Raw genomic sequence first — 22,041 nt, 5'->3', positions numbered from 1 at the left:
TACCGGGTATGGAGTGTAAGACACAGTTGTCCTTACCTATAAGCAAGTTTATTGAACCCTAACACATACAAATCTAACTCAAATTTAAAGCATTCTCAGCAGGTGACATTTCTAATACTGTAGCTACTAATAGTGACAACAGTGCTAATACTAATACACAAGGGCAAGGGCGGAAGAGCCACACTTGCGGCAGAAAACCAGAGGTGCACAATCTAGGGGCAGCAGGTATGCGTGTCCTAAGCATAAAAAAACCACTCACACATGCTGACTATTATTATACAAAGTAATAATCATCATCATCAACAGTAGCCCGTGCTGGTGTGTCTATTATTAATAATCGTTGACGATTGTTAATATTACTATTAATAATGATCATGACGGCGAGAATAGCAATAACAGTAACGTGATCCAGGGACTGGACTCCTCTGTACCCAGCAGCCGCGCCCCGCCCCGCCCCGCCCCGGCGCACAAAAGCGGGCGGGCGGGGCGGGGGTCAGATGGCGGCGGCCATGAGCTCCGGGCTGGCGGCGGCGGCGGCGGCGGCGGGGGGCGCGCGGCTGCTGTACTGGGCGGCGGCGGCGGGGGGCGCCCTGCTCGTGGCGCTGGGGGCAGCCCCCGCCCTGCGCCTGCTGGCCGCGGCCCTGGGCAGGTGGCGGCAGCTGCGGCCGGTGCCGGGGCTCAGCCCCTGCTACCCGCTGCTGGGCAACGCGCTGCTGCTGGAGCGCACGGCGCACGGTAGGAGCCGCGGGCACAGTGGGCCGACATCCTGCTGCCATGAAATGTCAGCGTACAGGCAGTGCTTGACTTACGACTTTTCGAGTTACAACAAACGTCACCTACAACGTTTATGATTTGCCCCTGGCTCAGGTTCCAACGCAGGTTTCCACTTCGCGACAGTCGATACAGCTGCGTCCAGCTCGTGAGTCGGGGGGGGCGGGGCGGTGTGTGTGGGCAGATCAAGCCCCTGGGGTGAGGGAGGGACTGGGGCTGGCACAAGCGCTACGCAGCCGGGGCCGGACGGCGCTGGACTGAGCAGTGGCTGGCTGGGGAGGTGCAGGCAGGGAGGGCGGCGGTTCCTGCCCCTGCGTGCTGCTCGTCTGCTTGTCCAGCTGTTCCCGACACTGCTCCTGCCGCTTGTCCAGGAGGACATGGGGGGACATACGCCCCCAGTTCTGCGCAAAGCGCGCAGGCCCGGGGCCGCACTGGGCTGTGCTCCAGGAGGGTGGCAGGGGCTGTGGCAATTTTTTGGCTGGCTGCAGCCCCCGCTCTGCCGCCCCCCCAATCCAGGGTCACACGCCCCCCCCCGCAGCTCACCCAGCCGGGGCATGGGGGGTGCGGGGCGAAGCCGCGGCTCGTCCGGCGAGGACGCGGCGACTCCCGCCGTTGCGCACCGCTTGTCCGGAGGCAGCACAGCGGCTCCGTCCCGTGCCCGCCCCAGGGAGTGAGCGGCGCGAGGGCATAGTCCACTCCCAGCACTGCTGCCGCCCTCCTGGAGAGCAGCCTGGTGCAACCCTGCCTGCCCCACTCCACCACGCAGGTCGGGGGGTACACCCCCCCTCATGCCCTCCCAGACAAGTGGCAGGAGCCGCCAGACAAGCAACGTGCAGCAGCGGGAGCCACTGCCCCTCCTCTCCGTGCCCCCGGTGAGCCGCGGCTCAGTCCCGCGCCCGCCTGGTCCCGGCTGGGCAGCGCTTGCCTCCCCCTCCCCCTCCCCGCGGGGGCGCTGATCTGCCCCCCCTTCCATCACGATAGACTTACCAGCTGGATGCAGCTGTATCGAGCGTCATAAAGGAACCAATCCCCCATTTATAACGCTGTTCTTATGGGGAAATTGGTTCTGACTTAACGACGTTTCAATTTAAAACGCGGTTTTCAGGCACCAATTGCGTCATAAGTCAAAACCTCCAGCCTGGGTTGTAACCAACACCCAATGCCACTGGGAAGGCTTAAAAACGCCCTGAAGAGCCTCTCCCACAGGGGAACTTGCTACATCCTTAATAACTCCCACTCACTTTGAGTGGGACACTTTCCATCCCAAGAGAAGGCTGTGTCTGGGTAATGGCAGGAGCCTTTCTGGGAATGGTAAAGAATGGTTATTTTATTTTAGGACCAATCTGACAAGCTTGTTGAAAAAAGTATAATTAAGAGAACTAAAAAAGGTGGTTAAGTACTAAATCAGTACATTTTGAAGCAATATATGCTGGCTTCTCAGATGAAGTCCAAACACAGCATTATTGCATAGATTATGTGATGATAATATTTGTGTGTGTGTGTGTGTGTGTGTGTGTGTATACACACACACACACACACACACACATCTCAAATGAGGACAGAGGTGGTTATCCAAGGTGGATGTGAAGATTTTCCTTGTGCACTTTATAACAGGCTGCATAGCTCTACACAGTTTTTGAGGTTCCCTCTAGTTTTTCTGTCACCAACTTGAGAATGTTGCATAGAAACAATACTTATAAAGATCATGGCATGGGATAGTGCAGAGGTTCCCTAACTTTTTCTTATTGCATACCCCCTTCCAGATTTACCACCAACCCACGTACCCCAACCAGCATCGTTTTATATTTTAACTCCTTAAATGCCAATCATTGTTATTATTATTATAATGAAAATTAAATCTGCCATTGCATAATCTCTCCCACATGCCCCAGAAAGATGTCTTGTGTACCCCCAGGAGTATGTGTACCACAGTTTGGGACCCCCTGGAATAGTGCATGCAGGTCTCAGATGGAAAATGTTCCCAGAATTTCTTTGGAAAACAAATGAATGTCTTTAAAGCAGAATTGTATTTTTAGCCAAGTGACCATAAATTTCCTCTTGTTTAATCAGGGCTAAAGAGGATTATCAAGTTCTTGGGTCTTTAAATAAGTTTTTGATTTTTCTTCAGAAATTCTTGTAGTAATATCATTTTCAGTAGGGTAAGTATGCACAGATCTCCATGCTACTGCAACTAAACTGCTTTTAGTGCCCAAGATAGCTTGTTTAGAGAGAGCTTGGGTATTTCTCCACTGAACGGCAGTGTAGATGATCTGCAGGGATCCTGGTTTTCTCTGTTTAAAAATGGCAAATTCTATTATTTAATCCACATTTTTCCATGATTAAAATGAAACACCACTATATATGTGTAGGTATCTGTTGAACACAATGTTTTATTGATATACTTAGAATTTACAGCAATTTGGAAGTCTACCAGTACCTCAATCACTATAATAAAATAAATTCTAAGTGCCTGTAAATTATGGCATTTGATTTTTGGTTTTTTATCATGGAAAATCAGAGCTCTCCCTGCCCCCTTTGCACACCAGAACGTAGGTCCAGCTGCAGCTGTCCCCCCACTGCTTTGTGGTGCTGAGCAGCACTGAAATGCCAGTGCCCTGTCTATGCCAGTGCCCCTCACTCCCCTGCCACAGCCCCCTGCCCCCCCCAGCCCTGCTGGAGGGGGCCCCAAGCTACCAGGGCTACAGGGCCAGGGACCCAGGTCCACAGCCCTCTGAGCCTGCACAGCAGTGCCTGAGCCCCAGGTGCCACCCATTCCTGCTGCGGCAGGGGGGAGCATGGAGCCCAGCTCCCCTTCCCCCATGGGTGGTGCAGCTGGAGCAGAGATAGTAGTGGGGTGGATGTGGGCTTTCACTGGGAGCTTGGGCTCCCCGCCCTGCTGCCCTCTCCCTGGCAGGGAGCCTTGTACAGCCACTAGGAGCCCTGCACTGTCAAGTCAAAGTGCGCACTGCCTGCCCGGCAGCAGCGAGCAGCACAACTCTGCAATGCAGGGCTCATGGTAGTATTGGGCTTCCCCATCCAGTCCTGCTGTGCCCTGTTGCGCCAGGTCCCGCCTGCTGGGCTGCAGAGGCCCCGAGGCGATGGCAGCAGGGCAGGAAGCCCTGAGTCCACAGAGGGCAGCCCATACCTGCATACATACAAATCTGGGGGGCACATTCCCCTCATGCTCCCCCAGGATTGTGCTTAGCGGCCAGGAGCCAGCCCCATCCCCATCCCCGGTATGAGCCACCCATGGCCCTGTGGCTGCAGTGGCCCAGCCTTAGCCCTGCCCAACTCCCTCCCTCCTTCCCCCCCCCGGGGGGGGGGCCTCAATGCCCCTCCCTGCTGACTTACCTGCAGGAGCTTCTCTCCAAGGCTGCCTGGTGGACACGTGCACATGTACATGCCCGTAGCACCCCCCACCTGACCTCCCTCCTCTTGCTCCCCCCCAGCCCCTTGCAGGCTGGAACTCTGCCAACCTGCAAGTGGAAATCCACTGTTTCCCACATTTTTATCCTTTTAAGGGAGAAAATCCAGGTTTTTCTTCAAAATTAGAAAATCCGGGTTTTACTGTGTTTTTCTGTCATGAACAGCAAAACCTGGATCCCTGATGATCTGTAAGTGTATCATAATGAAAACAAATAAATATGTGCAAAACAAACCTGCTTTGTCAAAGAAAGAAAGCTTAAGCTGTAGTGAACTCATTATTAGGTATTACAGAAGAAGGCATCTTTGGTGTTCTTCAACCAGCTTTTTCTTTTCAGGTTTCTTTAAACAAATGTTTCAATATTCTGAAGAATTCAGGAATCGTTCACTGTTAAAAATGTGGGTAGGACCAGTGCCTCATTTGTTGCTTTATCACTGTGACACTGTGGAGGTAAATATGCCTAGCTCATTTTCTAGAGACCTGCTTCTGCTAGTCATGCATTTGGAGCATAAAGCACATTTTACATTTCCTCAATGTAATATTTACCATAGGGCTATAAAATATTTGAACTGATACTCTTTCACAGTTCAGGAGCAACAGTCTATGAGCCATTAGGGCTGAGGGCCCAACGTAAAGACCAAATAGCCAGTATTAAATTATAAGACCTGCCTTTCATTATATTTTTTTATTCATTTCATATTAATTAATAAGAATGCCTTATTTATTTCATTTCCCCGTGTATGTATTAAGTGCTGCTGTTGACCTCTGTGGTTATTCATGCACATTAATAGATCATCAGTACTCTGTAAAATATAAACTGTAATTTGTAATAATCTTGTTTCACTTTTCTAAACATTCCTGGTTTCTCTTTGTTTGAATCAGAAAATACGGGCACATTCGGCCATCTTATTAACCATGACAGTTATTCTTTGACTTAAAATGTGAAGAGTTTACAGTAAACATAGATAATGTTTGTCCATAAAGCGCTGATAACAGTGATCAATATTTCTTGCTGGGGCAAGAGCTCACGCTGCAGCAATCCTCCCCACCCCCTTCGGGTGGGTACACTTCAGCTCTGTGTACTCAGGAGCAAAGGTTCTGTATGTGTGCCACTTTTGCCTTCCAAGGGAAAATTCAGGTAAGGGAGGAAAGCACAATACTTTTCATAGGGAAAATTCAGGCATAATTTCCTTGAGTGTTCTCAGTGCAGAGTTGCAGCATGAGGAATAGCATGCAGTCTCATCTTAATTTGGAAGTAAAGGTGACATTCCAGTTTTTGTTTCTTCGCATTGATTAAAAATATTTCTGTGGTTCGACACTGAGATGATTATTTTATGTAAGAAACACCAAAAACAAGACATTTTTGATAATTGTAACTATCTGCTTGTTGTAACTATCCTATAAACTGACACCGTTTTGCAAAGCATTTTGATTTTGATGCTAAGTGGTTCCCTCAATTTTTCCAATCAGTTATACTGGAACATAAGAATTACTATTTACTGGGCCAGACTATATGTCCATCTAGAGCAGTATCCTGTTTTATATACTGGCAGGGGGTGAATGCTGAGGGGGTGGGATTAACAGGATGTGTCCAGAATCTTGTACCCCTGCTCCTCTCCCATTGCATTTTTTAACAATCAGAGGTTTAGGATATTCATATTTTGAGACAACACACCTCTCTACCATGCTCAGTACCTCCACAAATCTGTCTAATCCCCTTTTGAACTAGGATAGGCAATCAGGCTCCACAACATCATGTGGCAATGAGTTTCACAATTACACACTTTAAGCAAAATAACTTCTTCTTGTTTTAAACCTCTTATGTAATAGTTCCTCTGGTTCTCTTATTTTGGGAAATCATAAGTAATGTGTTTCTATTTACTTTTCTGCACCATGTAATATTTTGTAGAACATCTCTCATATTCCCCCTCAAGTGTCTTTTTCTAAGTGAAAAAAAATCCTAGACTATTTAGTCTCTCTTTTTATAGAAACCTCTCCATACCCCTGCTAATCCTGGTTGCCTTTCTTTGTATCTTTTTCTAGTGTTTGTACCTTTCTTTTTTCTTTTTTTGTACCTTTTTCTAGTTTTTCTTTTGAGGTATGAGGACCAAAACTGTACACCGTATTCAAGCTATGGCTGCACCATAGATTTATAGAAGGGCATAACAGTACTTTTTATTTTGTTCATAATTTCCTTAATTACCAATATTTTATTTTCCTTTCTGACTGCTGCTGAACATTGTGGTGACATTTTTAGCAAACTGTCTACAATGATTCTAAGATCTCTTCCCAGTGCAGTAATAGTTAATGAACAGCCTGTTATTGTGCATGTATATTTTGGGTTACTCTTTCCATGTGCATCACTTTGCACTTATCAGCATTGAATTTCATTTGCCACTTTTTGCCCATGCACTCAATTTTGCAACATCCTTCTTTAGTTCTTCATGCCCTGCATTGGTTTTCACCACTCCAAATAATTTTGTGGTGTCCACAAATTTGATCACCCCACTATTCACTCCCTTTTCTGTGTAATTTATTAAAAAGTAAGCAGCACCAATCCTAGCATATATTCCTGGGGGGCTCCACTACTTCTACTTTCTGTTATGAAAACTGACCATTTATACCCTCTCTTGCTCACCTTTTTATCCATAAGCCAATTAAGAGCCTGGGAAATAGATACTTTTCTGGTAGGATGCCTGTAGCAGGGCACAATATGCTTTCTCTTTTGAGGAGCAAGTGGTTTGAGAGGCTGCATACAGGAGGCTAATGAGAGGCTTACCTGGCCAAGAGAGGGCTCGGGCTTGAGCTATATAAATCCAGAGCCTGAACTGGTCAGGCGGTCTCTCCCTGGCAGCCATGAAGTGAGGTGGTCCTGGCTTCAGAGCAGCAGGGCTTCTGAAGGGACTTGGATTTATGTCAACATCTGTACAGGCCAGGGAACAGAGACAAGTCCCCTGGGCCAGAAAGAATGGGTTTTACAGTCAAGTGGCCTTTGTTGTATGTTAAAGCCAGAGAGGGTTTGAGGTGTCTGTCAGAGGCCTGAGATGCTTTGTTTTTATTTAAGTGGCACAGGTGGTTTAGCCTCGAGCCCTGATGTGGCAGGTTCAAGGCCTACTTAGAGAACTGGTAACCCAGGAATTCCCAGACTAGTAGTGGGGCTCAGTCAGGGGCCCATGAGCCTAGGGAAAGGCTGAATCCAGAACAGAGGGTCCACATGCCTGGGGGGGCTAAACTGGACTAGAGGGTTTCCTGTGCCCAGAGAAGGGCTGAGGGGTGGGAGCCCAGAGGAGAGGCTGCCTGTGGCACCAGAAAGCCAGGAGTCCAGAGGGAGACTGCATAAGGGCCTAAGGGGTCAAGTGTATAAATAAGCAACATCAAAGAGAGAGAATACCCACAAGGCTTTGGGGGTGGTGCAGGGAAGGAACAGAGCCATGCATGGAGCTCTTTAAGACTATGGTTGCTCTGGAGGTGCACAGCTTTGCAAGTAGCCCTTGAAGCTACAGGCACCCCGCAGGGGCACAGAAGAGCTGAGAAAGGCCCATTGAGCTTAAAGGTTGAAACAAGGCTATTGGGGGTCTGGGAGAGACCTGGTGGTGCTGCAAATAGATTAAGGCTCACTTTAATGCCTGTGGGCAGCCTCCCTTATTCAACCGCTAGTAAGAACAAGGCACGGCAGGTGAGCAATCAAGGGAAGGCTGTAATAGAGACTGAGCCAGGCAGTGGCTACCAGGGGTCATCACAGCCACCCCTCAGGCATGAACCTCCACAATGCCTATCTACCTTTTTATGAGTCTGGCACATGACTTGTTTCAATGACTTGGTACTATTGTCTGAGCTACGTAAGGTTATTTTTATTGTAAACGAGTCTTCAAATTTATGCAAGAACAGTTATGGCTTTGGACACATTTTTGCAGGTAGGTATTTTCTGGTTATTAGTATTTGTTACTTTTTATCATAGTATCCTAGAATATTCATAATGAACTAAGTGCTATACTGCATTGTGCTGTAAACTGAAAAAAAACAGAACAGAAGGATGCTTCCTTTCCTACAGAGCTCACAATTTAATACAAGCAACAGAAGGATACAGAGAAATAACAGGTGCAAAGTAGGAAACAGTAGCACGATAAGCCTTCATTATAACTGCTTTTCTAAAGCAGTGTTATTCATCCATCTTTTCTTTTATTGATAGGTTATTCTGAGCAGTTCAAAGCTTATAGATAAATCATTTTTATACACATTTGTACATCCATGGCTTGGCACAGGACTCCTGACAAGGTATAATAGTGTGCAGATACAGACCTAATCCATTAAAGTTATGTATGATTTTACATTAAGGTTTAAGATGAAATGTATGTTGACTGCCTTAAGAGTATAATAGATTATATCTCTTCTGAAAATAAGCAGTGTAATGTACTTCTGGATGGGAGGGGGGAAGGAGGGGGAGGGGTTCTGTCTGGGGGTTGCCCAGCCTCCGCTGGAAGGTAGAGCAGGTGGATTGGAGCCTTGTGAGGTGAGGGTGCTCCAATTCACCCATTCCTCCACTCCAGAATGTGCTGGATAAACCCCAGAAGGGAACCCCTTCTCTGGGCCTCTTTTGCTAGATCAGCTGTAAAGTGGAGCTTGATCCTCCATCCTCCCAATCCAATAGTGAACATCTGCTGACATCTGCTGGGTTGGGAGTGTTGGGCTAAATCATGGCACTTTCTGTGAAACACCATGAGTTAGTTAGACTGGGATGCTGCAAGTCTGTTGGCACTCATGGTGAAAACCAATGGCTGGACAGGCTAATGAGTAACTGCTTTAGGTAGTTCTGGGGTTAGCAGGAAGATTTCTGCTCTAGAATCACCATATCTTGCATTTTACATTATTGCAATTATATGTTGTATATGAAACAGACAACCCTGAAGGTAAAGAAACACCACAAAGGCAACAGAAAGTGACCACAAATTCCCAAAGAATAGCCTGTAGTGTCATAATACAGGGTGTGCCTGTCACTTTGGAGAGGTAAAAAACCCCCACAATTCTTGAATGGATCATGTTATGTAATAAATGTGAGCAGTACTTTACAAGACTGCCCTCGCAAACATAGAACTCCATTCTTTCTCCAAAACAGATTAACTGTTTCAACTTTTCAACCAAAAAAATTGGTTAATTATAACTCCACAGACTAAAGTAGCATTTCCTCACAAATGACATTTGTATCCTCCTGGGTATGTTTGTCATGTGTAGTTGTACTCATTTCTACACTTTTCAGTGGGAGCCAAAGACATTTAAAATGGATCCATTAGAATAGACCATCCCAAGACATATGACTGTGGAAACTACCAGAAAGACTCCAAGTAATGCTTTTTTGTATATTGTGTCAGTGGGAGTTCATGTCCCAGGTATGCCTGTACAGACTATGTTTCCTGTTTTTTGCTAATTGATAGGAAGATTTGGTTCTGTCTGTCTAATCTGATGGCCGGTATAGTCCTAGGGTGAAGTTCCATGTTACCCTTATACCAGGGGTGGACAATTATTTGGGCCAGGGGCCACATAGGCAATTTTGGGGAGCTGTCACAGGCCAGTCAGCATGCCCCACATCCCCCCCCACAACAGCCCAGAGCCCATATGCCCTGTGACTCCTCCCCGCCACTAGCACCCAGCAGCAGCTGAGCACATGGGTCCAGCCCCAGCATCCTCCGCATCAACTCCAGACTCACCCCAGCCAGAGCAGGCCATCTTTGGACCCTCCAGGACCTAGGTGTACTGCCCCAACCCTGTCCCATACCTACTGTGGACCACCTGCTCACTATGAGAAGCAGTGGCAGTAGTGGCAGCTGGGCAAAAGCTGTTGCTGGGTACAAGAGAAAAGTGGCCATTCCCTGCTTGCAGCAAGAAGGGCCCAGCAGCGGCAACTACCCAGAGCCCATGCTCGGGCTGCCCTGCAACTCTTCTCCACTGCCATCACTACCACCACTAGTGTTGCATCTGGGCAGCCCAGCAGGGTAGTGGTGGCAATGGAGAGGAGCCACAGGGCAGCCTGGGTGTAGGCTCTGGGCAGCCTCAGCAAGAAAGGCCTGGCAGCAGTGAGGGGGAAGCACCCACCTTTTCTCCATGCCATGCAGCAACTCCTGTCCAGCTGCCACTGATGCCACCATCACTCATTGTGGGCAGGTGGTCTGGAGTAGGCACGAGGCAAACTGGGGTTAGGGCTGTGCACATAGGTCCCACCTGGTCTGCACCGGCTGCTGTGAGTCCAGAGTGGATGCAGGGCTGGCTAAAGATGAGGCCGTGGCTGTGCACTTGGGTCCCTGCCAGTATCCATGGGACTGGGGCCAGTGGCAGCCAGAAGAAGCTGCTGTCTAGAACTGGAGTCCAGCTGTGGAGCTGCCCCAGTCCTGCTGTGTGCCTGAGGAGGGCAGGATGCGCCATGGGCCAGATGGCAGCTGGACCAGGTGGGACTGAGGGACCTGGCGTGGGCCAGACAAAGTACCTCTGTGGGCCAGATCCAGTTTGCAGGCCACATTTTGCCCACCCCTGCCTCATACAAAGGGCACTTAAAATAATGAGCTTTAATATGTGGATGCTTTTAACTCATGTTAAATGCTCTCTGTGTGTCTCAAAGTTATGCTACTTCAGGCAAGGTTGAATCCTGGGCTGTGCTACCTAGCTCATGTTAGGGTAACTTCAGGCTGCTCCATGGAGATAAAACAAGCAACTTGCAGCTCTCTAGCATCCCAGGATGTACTGTTCCCCCTGTTTCCCCCACTTCTGCTCCGTGAATGAACTTTTCATCCTCCCAAACTCTACTGTGCAGGAGGTGGTACTGACCAGGAGCAGGTGGGGGCTTGCCAGTGTCATGTTGGGGATTGCAGTGGCAGGAGCATTTTGCTGGGCGGTAGAGAGGCATGAGCACTGTGACTTCCCTTTGCAGGCCCCTGTCCTGGGGTCAGGGATGGGGGGAGAGGGCAATGTTTCAGGAAGCCTTCCACCAACCACTGCCAGCCCGATCTCAACCCCACCGGCCTTCCCAGAAGAGGACCATGCTTTTTACCTGGAGCTGAGCAGATGCTGCAGACAAGTTCAATTACCTTGGTTACTTGAGGCTAATTGAAATTTTCTCATGCTGCTAGTCCAGCAGTTCTCAACCTTTTGCACCTTACATCCCACATACTATTTTGTCAAAAAATCCTGGTCCCACCATGATAAAAACAAAACCCCACAAAATTGCACTGTTCAAGATATCTCTTGATTCAACTATTTGAAGTGCAGAAAACTGATTTTTTTCAATTGGGCAATGAGTTGAAGTCCCACCTACACAACCTTTGAGTCCCACTAGTAGGTCACGTCCCACTGGTTGAGAAACACTGGCCTAGTCCATTTCCTGCAAGTGCTACCAGCTCTCCCCTGCCCAGGCAGCTTATTAGGGCTGTGGCTTCCCACTGCACCCCACATTCCCATCCTGGGGTTGGGAAGGAGAGGGCTGTTCTACCAGTATGGACCTCCTGGGCTAGGGACAGACATTCAGACAGCTGGAGCCTGACTTGATTCAACCTTTGCAAGTTAGTCTAACCTGCCTAGGCTTAACCAGTTTGTAACAGGACAAACATCTCTCTGGACTGAGGCAGTGCAAGCACATGCCTACAGTTGCTTAGTTCGGGAGCCGAGGAGCGCTAGAGCATGCCCTTGGCTGCAGAGAAGCTGTGCTGGTAGAGTGTGGCTAGTCCGGGGTGAGCTGGCCAGAAAGGGGTTTAATTCCTCCCTCTCTATCCCACTGGCAGGGACCCAAGTGGGGTCTGCCGGACGCTCCCCCCTTGCTGCTGCAGCAGTGGGGCACCATGGCCCCTAAGGCAGAGGCGGCAGGGAGGAGAGTTAGTTGCCTTTCTACTCCCACTGGCAGTCAGATCTGCCTGGCCTCGCTGCTGTGCTCTGTGCCCAGGAATAGGCCCCCTGCTGACCCCTTCACCGGACAACAGAGGGGGGAGGAATAACCCCTATCCCTGCCCACCCACATTATGCCCACCCCCCAGACCCAGAAGGCACCAGTCACTCATGATGCAGGAAGTGAGGAAGCATGTTTCCCTGTGGCTCTGTGTTGCTACCACGCTAAACTCTGGCAGCTCCAACTTCCAGCATGGAGCCGCCAAAGCAGGAGGTGGGGCAGCTGCATGCTGGAAGCAGGGCTGCCAAGGTTTTTAGGAGAGCAGCACACAGCTGTGGGAAAGCATGTGGAGCTAGAGCCCAGGTGTTCTGGCTCCTAGCAGTGCCCCTGCTTGTCTGTGCTAGCTGCAAGCCATAGCTGTGCAGGAAGAAACAGTATTAACCCTTAACATGAGACTGCTCACAGCACATTCTAACTTGAATGCTGCTTAACATTCCAGAGATTCGGTACTCTCTGGGTGTAACATGTAACTCGGGGTGGGCAAAATGCTGCCCACGAGCCAGATGCGGCCCACCAGGCCATTCTATCCGGCCCACAGAGCCCCTAAAAATTTAGAAAGTTAATATTTATATGGCCCTGGCTGCCTGTCATGCGGCCCTCGATGCCTTGCCAAAACTCAGTAAGCAGCCCTCCGCCCAAAATAATTGCCCACCTCTGGTGTAACTTCACCCTTACTCCTCTAATATACTGTTTCATAAGCTGACTTATACTACTAACATTGCAAGCAAAATTTGGTTATTTCCATTAAAATCAGTCAGACGTAGGTTGGTGCTACATTGAACTTAACGTGTCAATATGGCTGCACATGCGAATAGTATATGTCAACAAAAACATTTGAAAGCACAAGTGTGTTTGGCTCTGATTATTGACTTGGTTAATTGACACTGTATTTGGTTAGAGATTTCAGATGAATGCTTGCATCATACAATACTTAATGCAGACTCTTGTAGTTAGCAAGTGTACCACTTCAGTTCCTGTGTGTAATGTAATTACTTGCCTTGCATATATTTAATTTTTCATATGAAAGAGTCTATAAAAGGTGGCTAAATTTTATTTCCCATTTTACAGACTGGGAAACAGATGTACCAGTTGGTGAAGTAACTTCTCCAAGGCCATATAACATGTAACTGGCAGAGTTATGAACAAAACCCATTTTTCTTTACCCATCCTGCTGCTGGACCATACTGCGTTTTTGCAGATGTGCAGAATACGCTTGATGTGTATCAAATGACGGATATAGTTAGCTTATTCTCAGCCTGAATTCATCTCAGCAGTGCACATGCTTCAACTACTGGCAGCTTTTTAAAGTTCAGCATTAAAAATCATGTTACTAGCTGTAGCTGTTGTTATGCCAGGAGCGTATATTCTCCTGGAAATGTTCTTGTTTCTTTTGTGAAATGAATTTGTCATACTTAATTTTCTTTGGTTTGTAGCACTGGAGATAAATGGCGGACCAGGAGAAAAATGATAACACCCACCTTCCACTTCACAATCTTGACTGATTTTCTAGAAGTCATCAATGAACAAGCCAATATTTTGGTTGAGAAATTTAAAAAACATGTCGACAAAGAACCATTTGATTGCTTTCTAGACATTACTCTGTGTGCCCTGGATATAATCTGTGGTAAGTCCTTGGTGTGATTCAAGTACAGTTTCTAAAGCAATTCCCATGTTTATTTAGCATATGCTGTTTCAGTATATTGTTTCAGCTATTTTAAAGCTATGTCATCACCAGTGTGAAGAGCTTGAAGGCCACTAGGTAGCGTTGTAAATGGACACAGGTTAACAATATGGGACATGGTTTCAACTTGTCCACAGGGGCATTTGCTGTCATTGCAAAGGCAGCATTGGTATGGGTCTGAGACATGGTGACTCTGTTCAGTTCGAAAATGGTTGAGAAGTGACCAATAATGGTGTGGGCAGTTAAATTCTGGTTGACTGACTGTAGGGTCAGAGATGATGTGGTGATTGATTGGTATGTGTGCTGACTATTCTTTATGCCAGGAAAAGTCAAAGGGTTTTGAAAGGGTGGACCATATTGGGTGTCCTGAGAGGAACCAAGCTATTGGTGGGTGGAATATGCCCCAGTGCACTGGCAGCTTAGGTCTGGCAAGTAAACTGACTTACTTGCCAGACATTAAACCTAGTTGGTCTGATGTTACCATCAAGTTTGAGTTTCATATTTGAAAAGTCATGATCTTGGGTGGCAAAGGCACAGTCATCAGCATAAACAAATTTTTGTTAGCTGGTCACAGGAAGTCTCATTAATGTACAGGTTGAAAAGAAGAGACGCCAGTACTGATTTCTGAAGAAGCCATTGGTTTGAGGTCTCCAAGAGCTAGTTCAGTTGGCCAGGTAGACGCTAAAGCATCAACCACACAGTAATAGTTTGACTAGACAGGTGGCCCAATGAGGCAGAATTCCTGATATTTTTGCAAGAAGACCAGTGTGCCAGATAGTGTCATATGTTGCTGTTAAATCAAGGAAGACAACACCAATCTTCAGGTTTTTCTGAAAGCCATTTCCAGTGAAGGTGGTTAAGGCTAGAACTTGATTGCAAGTGCTCCAGCCATGGCAAAACCTGCTTGATCTGGGCTTAGAGCAGAATTAGTTACTGGAGAAATATGTTGCTCAGCTAGTCTCTCAAGTGTCTTATAGCAAACACTTCAGAGGGAGACTGGTTGGTAAATTGTTGCTGATTGTAGGTCTTTGCCAGGCTGGCGTAGGCCAGTGATTTTTGCTCAATCCAATGCTGATGGAATTTGTGGAATTTCCATATTATCTTAATTGAATGGGTTGATTTATGTATCCATATATTTATCTGACTAATCAATTATGTCTTATGAACCCTAAGTTCATGGGTGGCAAGTGGAAAAAGAGCCCAAAACCCAAAACAAGGGAGATCTAAAGGAAATGGAATATTAGGATTAGGTTCAGAAGACCATACTTTCTAGAAAAGAAAGCCATACATAGAGAATATAAATGATTCCAGTGCTTGTAGGCAATAGAGGGAAAACTTACTTGCAAGCTTTTGGGCACAAATGCCCTTTATTAGGCTGAGGAAGCATCTGCAGATGGTCTGTGCTCTTCCTAGATGGAGTAGTAAATCAGCCAGAGGCTAGTAGGTATGCAAGAAAGCCAGTCAGTTAAAATATAAATTGAGATTGTCAGTAGGTGAGAGAGATTTGGGGGAACCCTGTCTCTTATCCATTGACTACAGCTACATTCATTTCCCCCCCTCCCCCCGCATCTCTGCAAAGAATCATTTTTCCAAGTATTTGAGTTGGTCTAATAAATGATAATGGATTTATCCAAATAATATTGTCTGCCTATGTTCTTAAATCAACACAGCTACAACCTACACCCCTGCAAGCAATAGATGAATGTGTGATGTCAGTTTACTTATGACTCCTCACATATATATCTTACTTTTTGCTTCTCCTAGAAACTGCAATGGGCAAGAATATTGGTGCACAGAACAATAAGGATTCAGAATATGTCCGTGCTGTTTACAAGTAAATATAGACCTTTTACATCTGCTTAATGGTTCTATTTATATTAGGCTTGAGAATGCAAATGTCCGCAGTAGCACATGATGACTTACAAAAGCAAAACCTACTTCTGTTGCAGATCTGGGCCTTTGCAAGAACACCCATTCCCTCCAGTAAAATACCCTTTGCTCTACTTTAAACTCTGCCTTGGCCATTTGTGGGAATGAGCAAAGAAAGGTATAAGGGAGTTTATATGGAGGTAGAATGACAGTGCAGTAGAGCAGAGGTGTCATCCATATGCCTAGATTTGGCCTTTGAAGCCCTTTCCCAGAGGGGCTGGGAATTTGAGGGTGGGGTGAGTGTGGTCAGGGCCTGCTGCTGAATTCTCAGCTACTGAGTCCCACTGGGGATGTATACTGCGGGTAGAGGGTTGCATTAATACTCGTAATACTGCTTGCCCTGCCACCACAGCTGGATCCAGATCTGGCTTGGGAGGCACCCTGCAGTCCAGATCTGGCCTGCAAGGATCTCAATGGTCTGTGTCTCGGCCTGTCGGTGCAGGTGACTGGGACACTCCTGCAGTAGTGGAATATTTACACTCTACATGCACTATTAAGGTGCATTAGGTTTACTATTCAGTAAATGTGCCCTGGGAAGGCATCTACATGTGCAGATTCTTGAGAACAGATTTGCTTCTCATGGGAGTAGGCTGATCCAGGCCTCTTCCTGCCCTGCTCTGCTGCCCTGCAGCAGCCAGGGGGAGCTGCAGACTCTGGCTACAGCTGTCCAGGTGCAAGGACACTTGTAAAAAAGGCAGCCGTATGCATTGTTCACTGGCCACATGCTTTTCTAGCCTGGAACAGTCTGCAGCCTGCTGGCACAGCCCTCTACGATTAGTGTCTGCAGAGCCTGTGCCCAGCATGCAATGGCTATTGCACACCCATGCCCTGGCACCAACAACCAGCACTACAGGCTTCTGTTTTCTGTCATGCTCACTGGGCTTTGCAGCTGTAGTAACCACCACTTGGCCCAGGTCAGCCTCAACACTGTCTGCCCCCATGTGCCACGGAGCCACATAGTCAAGTACATGGCCCCATCTATGTTCTGCTGCCCCTGCGCTGTAACTTCCAGCCCCCGGACCCCCTTCTGGACCCCAGCAGGAATGCCAGTGATACCCACATGGATGCTATCAGAGGTGCCATCCAAGAACTGGGGCTTCAGCCCCAGCACCTGTGGGCCTGCCTGGTGAGCCAGGACTGGTGGCTCTGCATCATCCAGCACACCTGGAATGATGAGCAATGGGTGGACTCCTTTCAGATGACCTGGACCACATTCCAGGAGCTAAACATCCAGCTTGCCCCGTACCTGGAGCAGCAACCCACCACCATGCAGCTGCCCCTCCCCATGGAGACCTGGGTGGCCATCACCCTCCGCAAGCTTGCCATGCCTGCCAACCTCAGCTGTGTTGGCCACCTCTTCAGGGTGGGGAAGGTGACCACTGGGGAGGCTGTCTTGGAGTTCTGTGGTGCCCTCCAGGACATGCTCGGTCACACTTGTCTCTGAGTCAGCGACCCCCTTAAGGTCTTGGCAGGATTACAAGCCCTGAGCTTTCTGTAATGCATTAGGACTCTGGGTGGGACACCCATCCCTTTCAGCTGCCAACTGCAAGGGGAACCGCCCATACTACAGCTGGCAGGGCTTCTACTTAGTTATGCTTTAGGTTGTGGTGGACCACTGAGGTACGTTTACAAACATCAGTACCAGCTGGGCTGGCGGCACACATGGTGCCCCAGTCTTCCAGAACTCTGTTCTGCCAGGCCTGGTGGAGAATGGGAGCTTTGCAACAGGTGTCCTGGACCTGCAGCTGGGTGATGTGACTGTCCCACCCCTCCTCATCAGGGATCCTGCCGATCCACTGCTGCCATGGCTCCTGCAGACCTGCACTAGCCAGTTTAACCCACCACAGGCTGGCTGTGCTGGCTGTTCCCCCTCCTTGATCATAGGACCAAGGCCTGCACCTCACACTGCAGGGCCTGTGTGCAGTGCTGGCCCTGCTGCAGGCAGCTCCCACTTAGGAGCTGCAGGGGGCAGCTTGAGGAGCGGAGGGGCTTGGTTACTGTAGGCAGTATCTTGGTTCAAGCCCACTGGAGGCTTAGCGCTGGGCCACAGGCAGCTGCTGGGTTTCAGGTGTGGCCAGTGCCAGGGGCTGGGTGATGGAAGGCAAAAAGGGCCAGGATGGTGTCTAGCACCTAGCAATCCTCCTCTGTGGCCTCCACACCCTGTGTCACCACGGTAGCCTGCTGCCCCTGTGCCTCCAGCATCTTCTTAAAGAGAGCAGTGTGCTTCTCCTCGAGGACCAGGAGCCTGTCCTGGAACATATGGCCCTCCTGGTCCCTATACCACTCGTGTGCAACATCCTGGGTGAACCAGGCCCATGAGACCACCAGCTGCTCCTCTGTTGTGGGGACCAGCCAGTCTAGCAGGAGGGTGTGGCCTGGTGTCCACTTCTGGCAGAGGCAGTGCATTCAGAGGGCACTGGTTGATGGTGGTGGCATCCCTGAAGGCACATCCCCAGTGGTGACTGGTGCCTCTTCCCCATATGCAGCTTTTGGACTGGAAGAGTCAGTAGAGAGAAGCTTTAGGAGAGTTTGCAACATTTCAGAAATAATACACACTATACCAAGGGGCTGTGCCCTCCCTGGCTTCAGATTGGGGATCGTGTGGGCAGGCTGGGCACAGTGGGGCAGGGGCTCAGCCTTGGATCAGGCAGGCCAAAGAGAGAGCTGAGCCCCTGCCCGGGCTGAGCTGAGCAGAGCCCCCAGGAGCTCGTTCCACCTCTCCCATGGGCAGTATCTGGCACAGAGATGGGTGGAGCAGGGAAAGCTGTGCCAGGTACTGGGGGCAGTTATAGTCTCAGCCCACGTGCTGTCTGGGATGGGAACCCCAGCACAGGCTTATAAGGGTCCTGAATCCTGGGTGGGCAGCAAGGTGTCCCACCCCTGCAGGGCTGCATTGCATAGCTGGCAAACCAGCTCTGAGGGAGAGGTGCGGGGGAGCACTAGCAAAGGCCCTGTCCGTGGTGCACTGCCCCCTATCCCTGCAGACAGTAGTGGCAAGGGGTGGGGGGGCTTTCCCTTGTGCTTTGACAGGAGCCCTTGCACCTCCTGCCCCCTCTGCCGACTTATTCCCAAGTCTGTCAGCACACTGACAGGTGCCACTGCTGTTGGAACCACTGCTCCAGCATCTGCACCTTGGAGAACAGCACCTGCTGCCTCTTCTTCTTGGTGGCCCCTGAGTGCACCCCACACCTTTCTTTGCGTTCTTTGGCGAGGACTGCGTTCATTGTTCATGCTGCCCTCAGCCACTTTCCCACCACGGTGCCCACCCACAGGCTACAGCATGGCTCTGTGTGTGTGGGCAGCTGTCCAGGATGCTGTCCAGGGCAGGCTGCAATGCATTCACCCAGTGAGCTGCGTTAAGGTGCCTTAAGGCATGCACATGTAGACATGTGCCTAAATTGTACAGGTAATTCACTTGTAGACATGCCCTTAGTGTACTAGTATAGAAAACTCAACAAGCTGTTGCACAACAATGAAGCTAATTCTTTGGCTTCAGGAGAGCTGTATGCTTCATGCACATCATCGTGAAATGAGGCCCAGTGTAGAGTTGAAGGGCTTGATTCTCATTTTTGTTGGGCTCCTTTTATGCTACCAGCAAAACCTAAAGGGGTCTTGAAGAAGACGTTTTTGTAATTAGTTTATCTTCAAGGTCTCTGTCTTCTACCTGAACAATGTAAAGGGGCTGTACTGTATTGTAAATGAGAATCAGATCTTAGGGGCCTTCATCAGATAATACTGGAGCAACCTTTGCAACATTGTTTTCAGACTTAATCTTAGATGGCAAAAAGTATTAGAAAGTGTTACAAATTGGGATTGAAAGGCTGACTTGGTTATTCCAGACAATAGAGCTAATTTTATTGCTTTTGAGAGCTTTATAGATATACACAGAACATAGTAAATAATGCACTGGAATAAGGATGAATTAGATGATTTAATTAATAATATATCTGTTCCAGAACACATTTTCTTACATTAGAAGTGTATGATCTTTACAAAATTATGTCAGAATTTTTTTCCCCTTAATTTGTTTATCAGACGGCATTGCTTATACATTAGAATTGTGGTGGCATTGAAAACAGATGCAATATTTAAATTATAAGATAAATACTTATAAAAATAGTCCAAGGTTCTGTTCTGATATATTAGTGTAAATCCACATTAAAACCAAAGACATCCATAGCGTTAATTCAGGTTAGCAGCAGTATAGCCCAGAAAACATACTGGTTCTAGATTTGTTTTATATTGCTAGGCTTCTTGCATAAGGGAATAGATTTCACTTGAAGTCAGCATGTAATAAGACACAAAAACTGCAATAGCAGATATTGAGTGTTACGATAAACTAAAAAAATAATATAGTCATTGTATTAAAATAGTGTCTGCCTTGTCAAGTGGGTTTTTCCCTCATTCAGTATCAGGACTCTTAGACACTTCTAGGCTCTTCAGAAGATTTTTTGGTGTACATTAAAATTGAATATAATGATGTATTTTTGGTGCCTTAGTATGACTGACTTGATTCACCAGAGACAGAAGACTCCTTGGTTTTGGCCTGATTTTTTATATGCTTTGCTCCAAGAAGGAAAGCAGAGTGACAGAGCTCTCAAGATCCTTCACAGTTTTACAGACAAGGTAATTTGTTATTCCTTGTTTCCCAGTGTTTTCTAGTTCACAAAGCAAACTGTTGTCTGTACTGATACTCTAACTTGAAAAGTGGTGGCAGTGTTTCATCTTTAGGAACAGTATTACCTTGTCTGGGGGAGAGGTCTGAAAATTGAAAATACAACGGTGTGTATGATATTGAGACCAAAAGGAAGGTGTTGAACAGAAGAAACACTTCAGTTTTAAAATCACTTGTAACTTGGGTATTATTCAATAGCAGCATGAACCTGTAAGTAATAGAATGTATTTGTTTGGTGCTAAAAATGTGCACAGGTCCTCATCTTAATATCTTTAAGATTATCCACCTTCCTTGTGAAACTTTTATTTATCTTCACTACTATAAGGAATTTCATACTAGACAAAAATACTGTAAGGGTGGGTACGTAACTGGTTGGATTATCATGTTTGATGATGTATCAATGTCTGTTTGGGAAGAGTTATCAAGTGAGTCTTCCCAGAGGTCTGTCTTGGGCACAATATTGTTTCATATCTTCATTAATGATTTGAAGGATGGGATTAAATGTACACTTAGTAAATCTGCCAATGCCACCAAGTTCCGTGCAGTTGCAGACACTGGAGGGTAGGACTAAGATTCAGAATGATCTTGGTGAACTGGAGAAATGGTCCAAAATCAATCAGATGAAATTCACCAAGGACAAGTGCATAGCCTTGCACTTGTGATGGAGCAATTGCATGTTGGAATGCAAGCTGGAGAAGGACTAACTAAGATGCAGTTCTGTAGAAGGGGACCTGGGTTTCATGGTGGGTAATAAGTTGAATCTGAGCTTACTGTGTGCTCTTACTGTACAAAAAAAACTAATAGCATACTGAGCTGAATTAATAGGAGCACCATTTGCAAATTAAGGGAAGGTATTCTCCAGTGCCACTTGCAAATCAAATAAAGGTATTCTCCAGCTCTACTGCACACTGGTGATGTCTTACCTGGAGTATTGTGTCTAGCTTTGGGCCCCTCATTTGAAGAAAGATGTTTACAAGATAGAATCAAGCAGAGAGTGGAAAAAAGGATTACAGACCCGGTAAATATGATTTATAAGAATAGGCTGAAAGACCTAGGGTTATTTTGTCTGGGGAAAAGAAAAGAAGATTATGGGGTGGAGGGGATTTTGATAAGTCTTCAAATATCTGAAGCGTGGTTATAATACCTATTAGCATAGACTATCTATGTTGCTGCAGGGGATGGGAGTAGTGGTCATACTTCCAGCAAGGGAAATTTTGTTTGATATTAGGAAGAACTTTCCCACTATGAGGGTGGTTAAGCAAGGGAACAGTCTACCCAGAGAGGTTGTGGAATCTCCATCTTTGGACACTTTTAAGACTTAGTCAGACACTTGACTGGGGTGGTTTAGTCAGGGTAGGAAAAACATATTTCCTGGATTGGCTGGGACAGTCCCAGATTTCAGAGGTTGTCTCTGTGTCCTAGCCACTAGTGAAAGCTGAAGCAAAGATACTGGATTGGTGGGATCCTGCTTGCATGTGCAGCTCCTGAGCCAGGAGCCAGGCATGTGTGAGTGGGATCATGCCTATCCAAAACTTTTGCTTCAGTTTTCTCCAGGGAGACCAGTCAATGGGATGCTCCCTGGTTTGAAGCCTGCTGGGCTGCAAATGGAGTCATTTGCACAGTAGAGTTGGGGTTTG

The 22,041-nt window shown here is 47.6% G+C and overlaps 1 protein-coding gene across 2 annotated transcripts in view; it reads left to right on the top strand.

Moving 5' to 3' along the window:
- Positions 1-33: 33 nt before the first annotated feature.
- The window catches only part of LOC149870350 (cytochrome P450 4V2-like), a 34,125-nt gene continuing 12,117 nt past the window's right edge, over positions 34-22,041 (top strand). The window contains exons 1-6 of one of the 2 annotated variants that reach the window (XM_090036058.1): positions 34-735; positions 4,533-4,645; positions 8,385-8,470; positions 13,553-13,743; positions 15,565-15,634; positions 20,229-20,355. In XM_090036058.1, the coding sequence (XP_089892184.1) occupies positions 498-735; positions 4,533-4,645; positions 8,385-8,470; positions 13,553-13,743; positions 15,565-15,634; positions 20,229-20,355 (825 nt within the window). In that variant the 5' untranslated portion in view covers positions 34-497. The other variant, XM_090036059.1, reaches the window with a different exon arrangement.

This window comes from Crocodylus siamensis, chromosome 2 (assembly GCF_052110815.1).
Source record: "Crocodylus siamensis isolate JL-2025a chromosome 2, ASM5211081v1, whole genome shotgun sequence".
Lineage (NCBI taxonomy): Eukaryota > Metazoa > Chordata > Crocodylia > Crocodylidae > Crocodylus > Crocodylus siamensis.
Note: the sequence above shows the minus strand (reverse complement) of the source record. Positions and strands in the feature narration are given on the sequence as shown.